The 15,799-nt window shown below is 36.4% G+C and overlaps 1 protein-coding gene across 1 annotated transcript in view; it reads left to right on the top strand.

Annotated features, from left to right (window-relative positions):
• Positions 1-6,295: 6,295 nt before the first annotated feature.
• Positions 6,296-15,799, top strand: part of LOC121378780 (E3 ubiquitin-protein ligase RBBP6-like) — a 55,439-nt gene continuing 45,935 nt past the window's right edge. The window contains exons 1-3 of the mRNA XM_041507096.1: positions 6,296-6,909; positions 8,707-8,806; positions 9,885-9,915. Of these exons, the coding sequence (XP_041363030.1) occupies positions 6,744-6,909; positions 8,707-8,806; positions 9,885-9,915 (297 nt within the window). The 5' untranslated portion in view covers positions 6,296-6,743. The remainder of the gene's footprint in view (positions 6,910-8,706; positions 8,807-9,884; positions 9,916-15,799) is intronic.

The following is a 15,799-nucleotide window of genomic DNA, read 5'->3' as shown; positions in this document are numbered from 1 at the left end:
GAATGCTGTACCGCCAATCTAATTAAATTAGCTCCACTATTACATGTGGATCTAAAGACAGCCAGTTGGAGCTCATGTCCACCAATCAAAACCTTACTTGCAGAATCCTGCCAGTGATTTAAAACTAACAACATTGCGTAGTCCCCAATGTCCAGGTAACACTTCGTCTGTAAATAATAATTTAAATATTGACCAATCACACTTCGCCTTTTATAACGTTATTTGGGAGCATACAAATTCTAAAAATATCGGGCGAGTATATTTTAGTGGCCGCAGTACAGCGAACCATATCAATACGTACGGGGTGAGTTATCAGTCTTCAATTTTACGTTAAAATTTATTTATTTATTTATAAAATTTAAAAAAACTAAATCAGTCTTCAGTTTTACATTACAAATTATTTATTTTATAAAATAAAACATGTTTTAAGGCATTCGTAATTCACACGAAACATGTATACCCTCAGGATAATTCGGAATGTTTTCAAATTATTTTTAAATCACTGGCAGGATTCTGTAAGTAAGGTTTTTATTGGTGGACATGAGCTCCAACTGGCTGTCTTTAGATCCACATGTAATAGTGAAGCTAATTTTAATTAGATTGTTCACAAATTTATCTGAGATGTGTGCCCAGAACAGCGTGTTTGAACTTTATATGGAATCGAAATAACTACAAAAGAAATTAATACCCAGGATAACAGGACCTTGATGTTTTTGAGGGGCGAGATTTAGCTCAGTCGGTTGAGTGCTCGCTAGAGGTGCTTGCGTCGCAGGATCGAACCACCTCGATGGATCCATTCAACTGACTGGGTTTTTTTTCTCTCGTTCCAACCAATGCACCACAACTGGTCAAAGGCCGTGGTATGTGCTTTCCTGTCTGTGAGAAGGTGCATATAAAAGATCCCTCGCTGCATTAGAAAAAATATAACGGATTTCCTTTGATGACTGACTATGTGTCAGAATTATCAAATGTTTGACATCCAATCCAGTAGCCGATGATTAATTAATCAATATACTCTAGTGGTGTCATTAAAACCAACCTTGTTTTGTTGTTTTCGATAGTCCTCTACCTTTGTCATCAATATATGTTACTACATCCTCGGATATGATGATTTCATTGATTAGTGATATAACATTAATCAGTATTTTTGTCTTATCAGCGATCATAATAATATCTTGTGTCGAATGATGATTTTTATGTTGCAAATTGCTATTTAGTTTCATAATCTGAGTCTTGCGAATATTATTATTAAAATCAGCTCCCGGAGACCGGTGACATTAAAGTGTTTGAACAGTAAAGAAAATACATCGTAGAGTTTACAAACTGAGGTCTGTCATTTTAATATGCGACTGCATCTTCTGACGGATATTTTCCATTGTGAATGAATGAATGTTTAACGACACCCCAGCACACAAAAATATATCGGCTATTGGTTGTCCTATGCCGCTTAATTTGACAAATATATATATATATATAGTCAAACCTGTCTTAAGCGGTCACACAAGGGAGTAGATAAAAGTGGCCGCTTAAGACAGGTGGCCGGTGATTACAGTTTGCGGCATATCGTCTTTAAAACATTTGTTGTTGTTTCGTGTTTTAGCTTGTGTACTGCTAATCAACGGATGCGTGCTTCACAGTTTACTACAAATAAACGTTTGATATGTCGCCTCCTTCAGAAAAAACGGCAACTGGAATGTATTAAATTAACCGTTGTCGACAAGTTTGTTTTCTCTTTCCATTTGATAATTTAATTTCTACTTCATGCGGTGTATTGTCTTAGTAAGTGAACCTACACAATTTAATGTCAAGCGTAGCCTGTCCAGAGGCAATTAGATGCACTCCATAGCCATACTTTCTTGAATGATACACGGTAGAGATGTTAGGACTGAATGAGTACATGTATTCCTTAAGGTGAGAAGATCGGTTCTTTGCTGCACCTTATCGCTGTTGTTAAATATCCCTTTTATATAATAGTAAACATTTACTGTGGCCGCTTAATACAGGTATTTTAGCGATTTTGGGATCCGATTTGGGTGGCCGCGGGCCGCGTTAGACAGGTGACCGCTTATTACAGGTGTATTTACGTTATAAATCGTTTGGGAGTGGGGAAGCGGCCGCTTAAGGCAGGTGACCGCTGAATACAGGTGGCCGCTAGGACAGGTTTGACTATATATATTATAGGCCTATATACATATATTGTACATGCACTTAGAGAATAATACATGAGTGACCGTTTGATACAATTTATCTCACGAGTTGTTTTAAAATGTATCTAACGAGCTAACAGACACGAATGTATTATCCTCAAAACCCAGGTTTTAAGCAAATTTTAACATCTTTTTCGACTAAAAGTTATTTACAGCCGTTGCACTTTTAGCTGACTTGTGCGTCACAGACACATGATTGTCAGGTTAACTAAACGTCACAGTCTAATCGATTTCCATAGCGCTGGTTTTTTGTTGGTAAAACGTGGTGTTTTCACCAACTGGGTGTGTAAGAAATATATTTTATACGTGCATTATATTTTCAAACAAAAACTCCCAGTTTAAGAAAAGACACAATAGCTTCACTTGTTAGGAATGAATCTTCATTGACTGGTGTATCATTTTATTAAGTTATACAAAATATACATGAAATTAAAACACTTTATAAATTCTAATAATTGATAATTGGTTTTCGCAATATATCGTGGTACGTATTGCAATTCAGGTTCCTGTATCGCAATAGTACGAAAAATTTGCCAATACCGATCACTAACAGCAAGTCACACATGAATAGGCTCCTTCAGTGTTGGTATAGTGTAGTATCTCTTCTTGTACTATATCACGGTCTATTTCCTGAAGAGGTGAGCTAGCTTGCGTGTATCAGTGATCCAGAGTTATACCAACAGGCAGGGCCGTAGCTAAGATTTTTTTTTTGTGTGGAACGAACGAGTATGGAAGACGTAAAACACTGGGGGTCCGGGGCATGCCCCCCTCCCCCCCCCCCTCCGGGAAACTTTAAAATCTAGAGGCTATATGAAACACCATTTTGTAGCCATTTTAGGGGAGTTATATACTTAAAACGTCAACATCAATAACCAGTAATCCCCCCACCCCAGCTAGCTACGGCCCTAACAGGAGCTTCGGCTTGTGATAAAGTCACCCAAGCTGAATATAATGGCTAATATAATACAGTCGATGGAGGATGAGCTGGATCAAACTACTGGTAGCTAATCGCAGCACAGTACACTTTCACTTGTATAATAGACGACAACAAAAAGATAAGAAACCCGTTAGAAAACAACTAGGACGGAACAAGAAAGAAGTGTTTTATTTAACGAAGCACTCAACACATTTTATTTACGGTTATATGGCGTCAGACATATGGTTCAGGACCACACAGATTTTGAGAGGAAACCCGCTGTCGCCACTACATGGGCTACTCTTCCGATAGACAGCAAGGGATCTTTTATTTGCGCTTCCCACAGGCAGGATAGCACAAACCATGGCCTTTGTTGAACCAGTTATGGATCACTGGTCGGTGCAAGTGATTTACACCTACCCATTGAGCCTTGTGGAGCACTCACTCAGGGTTTGGAGTCGGTATCAGGATTAAAAATCGCATGCCTCGACTGGGATCCGAACCCAGTACCTACCAGCCTGTAGACCGATGGCCTGCCACGAAGCCACCCAGGCCGGTAGGACGGAACATGCCTTCAAAAGGTCCAATACAAACTGCCTCAGCTACCAGGACTGTAGTCTGGCGTTCTGAAGAATTCTTGAAGGAGATAATTATTCTTAACTGACACAAAAAAGACGAAGAATAGTTGGTGTGAGCTGAAACGAAGGAGTATGGCAGAATTTGACCCATGGTCATTTCATCCCGATCTGGTAACTCCTCCTATCTTTCAACTTCTTTCGCTGTCCACCTCCACATCCCAGTCCTTGTCTTTCCAACCGCAACAGGTGCTTGTCTTTTATAACTATATGTGCCACACACCTGCCATTCCCCATCAACTTTTAGCTGTGGGCTTAGTTTGACCACTTCAGGGAGTGTTCATTAGTTACTTCTGTTATTGTTAAGAGACACTTGTAAGCACCTACTAAAACACCCCTACTACCGGCGGTCGTTAGTTAGTGCCGTGGGTCAGACCAGTTTTATTAGCGGCAGAGGACGAAGATACCAGGTGGGTGCGAGGAAATACACAAAGACTGCACCCATGGAGGAAGTTGAGACAGGTAGACGATGGTGTAGACAGCTCAGAAGACAGAGTCGGAGGAAACTGACAAAAAGGGTTGAAACAGATTCAAATCGTGGGAGAAATTGGAAAGTTTTTTATATTAAGATAATGAGAATGATAGGCAGAGGGTGATAGATGAGAAAGATGAAAGAATGTGTGAGCCAGCTTTGACGGGATTTGAACCACAGTCGTCAGCTTGATTGTCCAGCAGCTTATCCACTAGACCAAAGAGCTCACTTAAAAAGTTAAAAGTTTGTTTTGTTTAACAAAAGCACAAGATTTATTCATCATCAGCTATTGGATGTCAAACATTTGGTAATTTCGACATATAGTCTTAGAGACACCATCCCACAGACAGGACAGCACATGTCACGGCCTTTGTTATACCAGTCGTGGTGCACTGGCTGGAACGACAAATATTCTAATGTGCCCACCGACGGGGATCAATACAAGACCGACCGCGCATCAGGCGAACGCTTTACCACTGGGCAACATCTCGCCCAATATAATCCAGTCAGATTCGCATGTCATCTGTTCTTGTTAATGTTGGACTGCAGCTTTTACACCCATCTACCCTCCTTTTTGCTCCCCTACAGGTCCAACCGGAGGAGACTATAGGTTTCATCCCCGACCTTCTGTCTATCTGCCTGTCCGTCCCACATAGTTTTCCGGATGTTTTTTTTTCACAATGCCTTCAGATATTGAGTGAAATGTTGTGTATATGTGGCCGAGTGCATAAAGCACCCTCACACAAAAACTACACAAGTTCGATCTTGATTATATTCTTTAATCCATAATGATAGCATATAAACAATGTATATGATAATGGAGAGTTGGCCCCAAACGTCTTTCTCTCTTGCCAGATATTCTCTCTCCGTGTCTCTCTCAGTCTCTCAGTGAACTGTCTTTCACCCCAGTCACTCTGATAACATCACACACACCTGACCAATACTGGCAGACCATTACTGTCCTGGGTTCCTTAAGATAACCCCAGTGACAGTGTTTACCATATATTAATGTCCCAAGTGTCTTGGAGGAATTTCCAAAGTACCTTAAGTCTAAACAAAGAGAAATAAACCTCAGACGCCTTAGTGGTGTTTATGCATGTTTAGTATAATAACACATTATGCTAGGTGCTTTAGTTGAATCCCTCACATATATATTTAGCATGCACTGTTACAGATCAAGTTTGACTTTCATGGCGATTTACAGGTCAGCAGGACATAGGGCTTTACGTGCACATTTAGAGCAAGCTGTTGGCGATTTACCCATTTTTGACAGTTATATACAGCTATTGAACTTAGGAGACACGAAAAAAAAAAAAAAGTTTGAGCTGAACTTGTGTGAATACCTTTGTCATGTTCTGTTACAAATCAAGATTGACTTTACCCATTTTTCAGTTAAGGCCGTTGAACTTAGGACATACGAAAATTACTTTTCTGAACTTTTGGTTTGGCAATGCCCAAAGATATTGCGATGAAATTTTGTATATAGCTTTATCGTTTACTGTTACAAATCAAGGTTAACTTTCATAGTGATTTATCCATTTATAACAGAGTTACGACCCTTAAATTTAGGAGATACAAAAAAAAAAACAACATTTGGGCTCGGTAGGGGCAATTTAAAAATTAGCATTACTATCAGAATGCTTGTTATTATTATTATTTTATATATTATGTCTTATGAAATCTTATCCGTATACTGGGTTGTGAAACAAAACAATAATAAACATGGTATGGTACCATGTAACGTCAGGCTCGTATGCACGGTGGGGGGGGGGGGGGTGCCTCCTTACTCCAAGCAATTTAAAATATATATATTCTGGGCGAGCATGGCCCGACTCCCCTAAAACCCAACTTCTCTAGTTGCAGTGTAGATGCCCCTGTACGCGAGCCTAAGCATTTACACAATTAGACCATTAGAATAAGAGTAAAATATTAAATCAAACCATTTTAAAGTAAAGACGTACGCCATTCCTATAAACAGAACTAGTTTCGTTTCTAATAGCATTAATAGGCTTTTTAACCTCACGACGTAGTTTTGCGAGATTTAACGAGATATGTATTCAATGGCGGAAAATGCGTGGTGCGTTGTTGGTTGTTTTTTGTTTTTGAGTCTGCACTGAACTGTTTAAAACGGATGTCTTAAGACGGCAGGAGAAAAACAAAACCAACAAAAAATGCATTTTAGTACAGCCGATGGTTGCTTATTATTTAAAACGTGACTAGAACAGCATTCACGAATTTGTCAACTGGATATAACGACGCCGCCATCTTGGAGTTCATGATTTTCATCGAGAACAAGATACATTTTTAGAACTGTTAATAGAGGCTTGCGCTTTTAACATACACATTCCTCTGTGTGAGACATATATTGTATTTATACCATATGGCTCCTTCTATATATGTAATTTTGTAATTTGTAGTAAATGCAATGTTTTATAAAATTATTTTTCGTAGTCACGTGATCAACAGCTGTTCATCTTGAGCCATACGTTTTGTGAAGAAGCCAACGGTGCAAGATGTCGTGCGTTCATTACAAGTTTAAAAGTAGTTTAGACTACCAAACTGTAACCTTTGATGGACTTCATATTTCCCTTGGAGACTTGAAAAAAGCTATTAGTCAACACAAGAAGCTTAAGCCTGGAGAATACAACTTGGAAATCACAAATGCCCAAACAAGAGAAGGTGTGATATTGTGTTTAACTTCTAGAAATGTGATGTAGAACTAAAACGTATAGGGCAAGATTTCCTTATTTTCCCCATAATTTTTAACAAATATTTGTTAGAATTAGTTTACAGTTAGGGTTAGTGATAGTTGTATACAATACTTTTAAAACAATTTGTTCTATAAAACCAATGAAATGTTAATATTTCATAATCCAGTATCGCTATGTTTTGCCTTTGAAAAATTAGACCTTTCAACTATTCTGTATAAAATTACCTCCACAAGGGTGCTTTTGGAAGAAATATAGCACAGAAAACGGAATGGGGCATTATGGGACTAAATCTTTGTTTTATTCCATAGACGTTAGGTTCATTCTGTAGTACATCCTATGAGATTTATAAGTATTAAAATGCAGTCTCACAAGTTTGTTCATCCACTGCATGGTCGAGTGGTTGGAGTGTTTCGACTACAGTCCCGATGGTCTGGATTTCGAATCTAGGCCTAGCACCATGTCGTTTGTACTGTTTAATGCAATACCCAGTTGATCATATGGCAATCTAATTAAAATTGGCTCCACTATTACATGTAGATCTAACACCAGCCAGTTGGAGCTCATGTCCACCAATCAAAACCTTACTTGCAGAATCCAAAATACTCTTCATTAGCAGGGCTAGCTCTGGGTGAACACAAAGTTTCGCAAATTTATCTATTAAACTTCAAACATGGCAGAAAACCAGTTATTTTGTAATAAAATGTAGTAAAATTGCTTCGCCAACTCAAAATAAAATTTACCATTTTTCAAAATTCGCAGTTGGCGAATTTGGTGTCTGCCGGAGCTAGCCCTGCTTTGCCAATAAAGGGTGACTAAATCTTCAACCCTGGTTTTTGCTATAACCCAAATTGATGCTAGGTATCATGTATCTTACAAGTTGTTTTAAAACATATCTAAAGAGCAATAGCGAATTGAATATGTTTTTATCATTCAGACTACTGGATTAATTTTTGACAAAAAACATGTTGAGTGGGTACAAATTTATGACTTTTACTCATGTTTTCACTTAAACTTTTTATAAATGCATAGTTTACATTTGTTGATTAAAATTAGGCAAATATTATTTTTAGAAAAAAATTGCATTTACTTATGGGCATTTATGTCTATTATTCTCATTATTTTTGGAAACTTAACTATGATTCATATCCCAATATTTTGTGATTTTCGTTGGTAAAACGATAAAATTTATTATTAAATTAGCTTTCACAATTGGCTATCGATCCCTAAAAATTACAGTAATGTTTTCCTATTGGAAAAACAAAAACTAAAGCTGCTATACTCTAAAATCTATTTCCTGTTGTACTGTTATTATTTCCGGATTATACTCTGCATAGCAATTGTACACTGAATATATGTATGTTAATTTATGAAGAATATTTAATGGTATTTGCACATGTATGTATTTAACATTACATGCTAATTATACTATAGTGATCATAAATGTTTTGGCCATATTTAGGTTTTTTTTTATTTGTTAGTGGTATTAGTATATAAACGTATCATATGCTACATACAGATGTAGGGCTAGTAGATTTTTAACTATCGTGGCTAATGAATTTTGAAAATCAATGATCCCATGACTAGTGGATTTTTAGAAGATTCTGAAAGCTTGAAAATACATATGTGTTGTGATAAAGCTAATGGAGGGTTAATGGGGTGATGCGCAAGATCTTTCTAAAGTTTTAAATTTTTTATTATCTGTGGTATGAATTTTAGAATTATTTGTGTTGTGAATTTTGAAATGATCCAGATACTTTTGTTTCAGTGTATGTGAACAATAGTGAGCTGATACCCAAGAACTCATCGGTTATTGTGTCCCGAATTCCAATCCAGACAAACACTTCAAACAGTACCAGCAAAGCATGGTAAGGTGTTGAGATGGTCTTTAATTATTTGAGTTTAAGCTGATTAGTGTTAAAGTTTTTTTGGTTTAATGACACCATTAGAGCACATAGATTTATAAGTTATAATAATCATCATCTATTGGGTGTTAAAATTTGGTAATTCTGACATGCTAATAGGGTAGTAATTTATTATATAATAATATTGTCGTTTGAACTAAGCAATTTGATGGTAATTCACATTGTAATTTTTTTGTAAAACATGTTACATACTGTAAAACATGTTCTTAATTATCGTGTTTTCAATTTAACTACGAAAATTACTTACACAAATAGGCCTAATTACCTGGAAAAAAATAACACAAACGCGACATGGTACATTTACTCACAATACTTGTACTACCAATATGGATAAACAAAAAACCAAGCTGATATGAAATGAATAACAAAGTTTATTTTGTTATTGATCCAAAACAGAATTTAGACAACATGCTTCTCACTCAGTACTGCTTTATTTTTAACTGGCCAATCAAAATAAGGGACACTAACTGTTTTGTAAAGTTCCGATAAATGTCAACCACAAGATGATAGCTTTTTCCAGTACTGGCGTACAGGAAGAAAACAATTTAGACATTTTTAACATAGCACAAATGTTTGTCTTTGTTTCTTCACACTTGCTGGAGTATTGTTGAACCATATCTGGGATTACATTCATTAATAGTACATGCCATGCGGTCAACTATTTATAGGCCCAAAAAACGTGTGATTGCAGAACTCGTCAGTAGAGTCGCTCAGAATGGGATACTATTAAGTGTCAGACTACTTGTACTCTAGTCTGTATCGAAATAGAATTGTGTACATGTGGCAATTTTGTTTTTTAATTTTTGCCTGCCATGATGGCTGTATTTGAATATTGCGAAAATTTACTCCTGCTAATAACACCCGTTTTACAGTAGTTGATATGGGATAAAACAATGTGTTTATGTGTGTCAGCATTATTCATTATAAAGTTGCATGCCAATTCTTTCGTTGTCTTTTGATACTGACTGACTATTTAGCTACGTATACTAAGCTAACCAAATGTTTGTTTTGTCTTTTGCAGGGAGGCTTTCAAGCAAGAATGTGCCAAAGCAGTACGTGTCTTATACTTATTGATTCGGTAACACTTTCATTCTATGTTGTTGGCATTATTATTTAATACTATCTTTTTACATTGAATCGTCTTTCTCAAGGTAAGTGCTTTCCTATTTTGTTTAAAATTAGTCACAACACATTATGATTGTTAATTAATAAACCTTTAATGGTGACTGATTTTTTGTGTGTGGATATGTGTATTGTACATTGTATTGTGATGTGGATGACAGCTTATGTTTTGAGCAAGTGCATATACTACTTCAAAAGTATTTTGCTTTCAATCTGTTTGCAAAAGAATTGTTAATACCTGTGGGTAAGTACAGCTAAAGTGATGTCACAGCGAAGTATTTATTATGCATAGGGTTTGAGTTGTATTTAAAAACAAAACAGAATTCAATGCATTAATATATTGTTTGTGTTCACCTATTATGAAAGTTATTAGTCTAGTAATGTTTACCATTGTTACCCTACTGAAGTTATTTGTCTGTATTGAGTATTGAATTTATGACGATGAAATATTATATTTTGTTGTATTAATTTGATTATATGTTTGATTCATTATCATTGTTTTTGAATGAATAAATCTGTTAGTTCATAACATTAATCTGTGTATAGCAACAATCCAAGCAACTTTGAAGCCAAAAACCTGCTGCCATCACTCCAAAATAATGTTTAAAAAATATCCCGTCAGGTACAGATAACTATTTATTGCCGTTATTCAGAGTTTGTACAGGTCATGAGAATCCTGGAAAGTAGTGTAATTTTTATTTTGATCATAGAAAGTCAAAGAAAATGAAAATATAGGATTTTATGTTTTTAAAATGATTATTTACAAAACACAAGTATACTGGAGTACTAAGAATGTTTATTAGTGTAACAGTGTTTATTTAAAATAAGTCCAAATATTTCCTGGTGCCGCTAACGAACACTCGACACACTTTTATATTTGTGAAAATATTTTCAACCTTGTGTTCTAGCACTGGCCTTTCAATATTACATACATGTATGCATTGTGTGCGCATGACATGGCCAGACTGAAAAATATATTCCTCCTCCACTTGATTTATCATGTAGTAGTGAATCATCTGGTCCATGCGATCTATACCTCCCATATTCATCTGGTAGTCACTGACAAGTGATGGCGTAGTGACGTTCACTTTTTGTCGGACGTTGTTTCTTCTAAATACGATTCCAGTATCATCCAGAGGATGAAAATTGGATAGGAACAGAGCAGGTTTTGTATCTTGCCAGATGCAGTATGTCAGTTCATCTTTCTGAGCTACCTTCAATTCATTCTTTTGAAGCTTTGTATTCTTTGGCAAAAGTCTTGTTGGGTAGTCCTTTTTGGTTTGCCCTGACTGTTCAGCAAGCATGGATTCCATATATATGCAGATCATGGGACAATTCAGTTACTGTATAATAGTTATCCATGTAAACACGAGTGTTACTTCCAAACAAAGGCGTGCATAAGTCCATATCTACACTGACAGACCATTCTCCTGGACTCCGTTATCTTTTCCTGTATAAATTTTAAAGTTATACAAATAACCAGTGTATGCACACCAATCAATCTGAAATTATTGTTTGCTTCTGTAATATATGAGATGATGCACAGGAAAATCCACAACATGGTGAAATTTAAATAAAATAATTTTAGGTTTTATTCTTAGACACAACTTTACAGATTCTATAACTCTTTAAATTTTCAAAATATCTTAATATTTGTCAGAGATATGACATTTTAAAGATATACAGTGTTACACATTTTGGAAAAAGTAAATTTGAGAAAACTGAGTTTAAAGATTTCTAAAATGAAAATGCAAAATACATGCACACAAAAAAGAAAGAAAGAAAGAAATGTTTTATTTAACGACGCACTCAACACATTTTATTTACGGTTATATGGCGTCAGACATATGGTTAAGAACCACACAGATTTTTTGAGAGGAAACCCGCTGTCGCCATTACATGGGCTACTCTTCCGATTAGCAGCAAGGGATCTTTTATTTGCGCTTCCCACAGGCAGGATAGCACACATGGCCATGGCCTTTGTTGAACCAGTTATGGATCACTGGTCGGTGCAAGTGGTTTACACCTACCCATTGAGCCTTGCGGAGCACTCACTCAGGGTTTGGAGTCGGTATCTGGATTAAAAATCCCATGCCTCGACTGGGATCCGAACCCAGTACCTACCAGCCTGTAGACTGATGGCCTGCCACGACGCCACCGAGGCCGGTCACATGCACACAAATGCACAAGAACTTGTTCTTTATAATGTTTCATGAGACTAGTGAGTTTGTCCTGACCAATTTCATGAATGTAATGAAACATGTGACAAATTTGTTGTCCTTCATGGTAAAAATGTGTCCCTTGACACAAAGTAGTCATCCATCAGTTCCTGTAGAGTATCGTCATCTGCGATATTAGCCATATTTATGGCCCGTAGACCATTTAAACATGAGAGCTATTTCAACATTTTGCCCAGCCGTCCTACCATCCATGTTTTGATAAATGGTTGCCGCCATATTGGAAGCGATTGCCGGCTAACTTTCTAACTTTGAAGTTCCTTTAAAACATCATTCATTAACTTTCAAACATTAATACACACTTTGGGGATGAGACGGTAGCCCAGTGGTAAAGCACTTGCTTGATGCGTGGTCGGTTTGGGATCGATCTCCGTCAGTGGGCTCATTGGGCTATTTCTCGCTCCAGCCAGTGCACCATGCCTGGTACATGAATGGCCGTGGTATGTACTCTCCTCTCTATGGGATGGTGCATATAAAAGATCCCTTGCTGCTAAGCGAAAAGAGTAGCCCATGAAGTAGCAACAGCGGATTTCCTCCCTCAATATCTGTGTGGTCCTTAACCATATGTTCGATGCCATATAACCATATATAAAATGTGTTGAGTGCATCGTTAAATAAACTGTTTCCTTCCTTCCTTTAATACACACTTGTATGATTTATTTATATACTTATATTATACTGATAGGTTGAAAATTGCTTTGATTGGCCATCCAAGAATACGCACTATACACCAGTTAACAGTATTCATGCGCAATGTATGTTATCAATACGGCCACTTCACGACGCTTACAATGGTATGCGATATGTATATGCTTCTGCAGAGAAGACATTTTTGGCGTTTCGTAATAGATGACACAAACATACTACAGAATATCAAAATTAAATTATTATTTTTTGCCTATTTTGTCACTAAATGCCGTTGAAGCATTATACTGGAAATTTACAAACAGCGACATCGACAGCTTTTCCTAGACTCCATCACATTTTTTAGACAGGGGAATTATAAAATTCCAAAACTCCATTGACCGAATTGGAATGGATTTTGCTTTTGGAATTAGCAAAAAAGTAATCGTCTGAAAAGCTACATCAAATCGACCATGGGGCCTATTCTGTAACAGTGTTCTGAATTCAATCAATTGGTTGGCCCAAATCTTTTGTTTAATTCAATCAACATAATATCCAAAGGCCAGGAGATGATGCTGCTATTTTCAAATGAATATGTAAAACCATCAGTGGATAATGCTGGGGTACCGTACCTGTTACTAACAGTGTTAGATTTCCTATTGCATCATGCAAAAGCAAAAATGAGCTAGTTGGCCAATTTCCAGTATTCTCAGTGTTTGCACATTGGTCACTATTTGTGCAATTTGCACATGGTCATCCAGTATAGGATCTGATGGAGCCGGACCTGTTGCATTGGGTCAGCTGGGAGATAATTTGTTGAGTTTGGTCTCAGCACCAAACCTTCCACTTTCATTAACCACAACACCTCTGCGGCCAATTGCTGACATCTGGTATGTGTCGACAGGTAGCTCTTGTTGGTTAAGTAACCGTCTCATTTTCATTGACTCTGTCTTTGCCCTCTCAGTCGTACAGCTGTGTACCTCTCTTTGGCCGCTCTCCATGGCATTTGTGGTGCCATTACACTAAAAAAACCCCACAACTATTAATGTTAATCCGTAACATACTTGACGTTACCTAAACATTCATAAAGCCAATACGGCTCGTACACCCATGTGCCCGTAATATAGTGAATTTCCATTATAGGGCTAGCTATGCCATGTGATTTAAAACCGTAAATTAATTTTAAATCACCATTAAAATGGCCACAATGGCTCACATATGAATACCAATAAAATTATTTTAACATAACTATGAAAGTCCCAAAGGCCCAGATGTGAAATAAAAGTGCCATAAATTAATTTAACGCCACAACTTTTTATTGATGTTTTGTGGAATTCAAATAGGGCCTTAGCATTTAAAATTTCATGAGAAACACTTTTTCGAAAACTGTTTTGGTGCAGAGACACACGTTTTCAAACACGATATAAAGTAGATTTTTGACACGCCCTCTCATTATACACAATCTGTTGTGATTTTGACAGCTAAATAAAAATAATAGTTTAGGCCTACGTCATTTCTTCCCATAATGAAACTACAGGAAATGGTGGGACCTTTTTGATTGCCACCTTCAGTACTCGAGCACAAACGTGAAGTCGACTTTTTTTGTTGAATAGTTGTACTCGATATAATAATTATGGGAACTTTTGGTTCCGTGATTTTACCGACACTACTGAAAACGATCATTACCGTGAAATCCAAAGACCTGTCAAATATTGCAACTGAAACGTATTTTCTCCATTAAATTTTTTTTTTAATCAGGGGTGGGAATTCTCCTCGGATCAGCAGTTTTTTTTCCTCATGGAACATTGCGTTTCCTCGCATTTTAATCGTCCTTTCCTCCAAAATGTGTCAGATGGCACAGATTTTAACCTAAGATTTTCCGGGACCCCTCTAGATTTGCTTTTTTTTTTTTTTGCTTTTCACCAATTCCCACCCCTGTTTAATAAATACTTGCCACAAATCAGCAGTACCATGATGTAGTTGTATTACACCACACTAATTTAAGTTTGACCGTCTTTACTTAATGTCTTTGATAGGTGCTGTAGTGTGGTATTAACACTAATAACAGAACTTGTCTTCACGTCACAAATTGTTTTGACTCTAATCGGCTCTTTTTTTATTATATTATGTAACGTGTCATTCAAGTTAATACGGCAAAAAACATCAATGATATATATTTTATTTCTTTCATGTTTTAAATTAATGACTTACTGCCTTATTTTCTGAGAACCCCCCTCCCCCCCCCAAAAACCAGCTGTACATAAATGAAGTTTTAACTCAAACAAGAAATTGTTATGGACTATTGGGGGAAATTTTATTCAGAAAACATTAAACAGTAGTTGCTAATCAATTTTTAATTGACTAGAAATACCACTGATCATGTTTTTGGAAGCAAAATTTTCCTTGACCCTATGGGGTTTTATTTAAAAAGAAAACCCCCAAAACAACACCACAAAAAAATAAAATTAAAAACCTCAAAGAATTGGCTTCACGGTTGCTTTTATGTTTGAGTGAAGTCCTGGTTGTTCCAGGCCTAGTACTAGTATATTAATTAATTCTGTTTGTCTATTATTGTATAAGAATATTCACAAATGTTAGTCCGTGATATCTTAAACATTGCTTTATTTTTGTTGAATAAAGTGATACAATGTATATTTTATGCATTTAAAAGGTATGAGGTACCAACATGGCATGGGCTTCATTTTAAATGCATTGATCTATATTTATCAGCCATATACACTGATTTATTGATTTATTTTTTACTGGTCATATCAACACATAACAGTGTGATACTTATACCGTAGGAATGCAGCAAGTTAAAAAATATATATCTTAATGACATATGCAGAAATACTTATGTTCATTAGTTTATGTAAATTGATCAAAGGAATGGGGGTTTTTGGGTTTGCTTTTTTAAAGTAATACTTTTTTATGGATTTTTAATTATTAAAAA

Source organism: Gigantopelta aegis, chromosome 8 (assembly GCF_016097555.1).
Source record: "Gigantopelta aegis isolate Gae_Host chromosome 8, Gae_host_genome, whole genome shotgun sequence".
Lineage (NCBI taxonomy): Eukaryota > Metazoa > Mollusca > Gastropoda > Neomphalida > Peltospiridae > Gigantopelta > Gigantopelta aegis.
The sequence above is the reverse complement of the archived record's forward strand: the minus strand, read 5'-3'. Positions and strand labels throughout refer to the sequence as shown.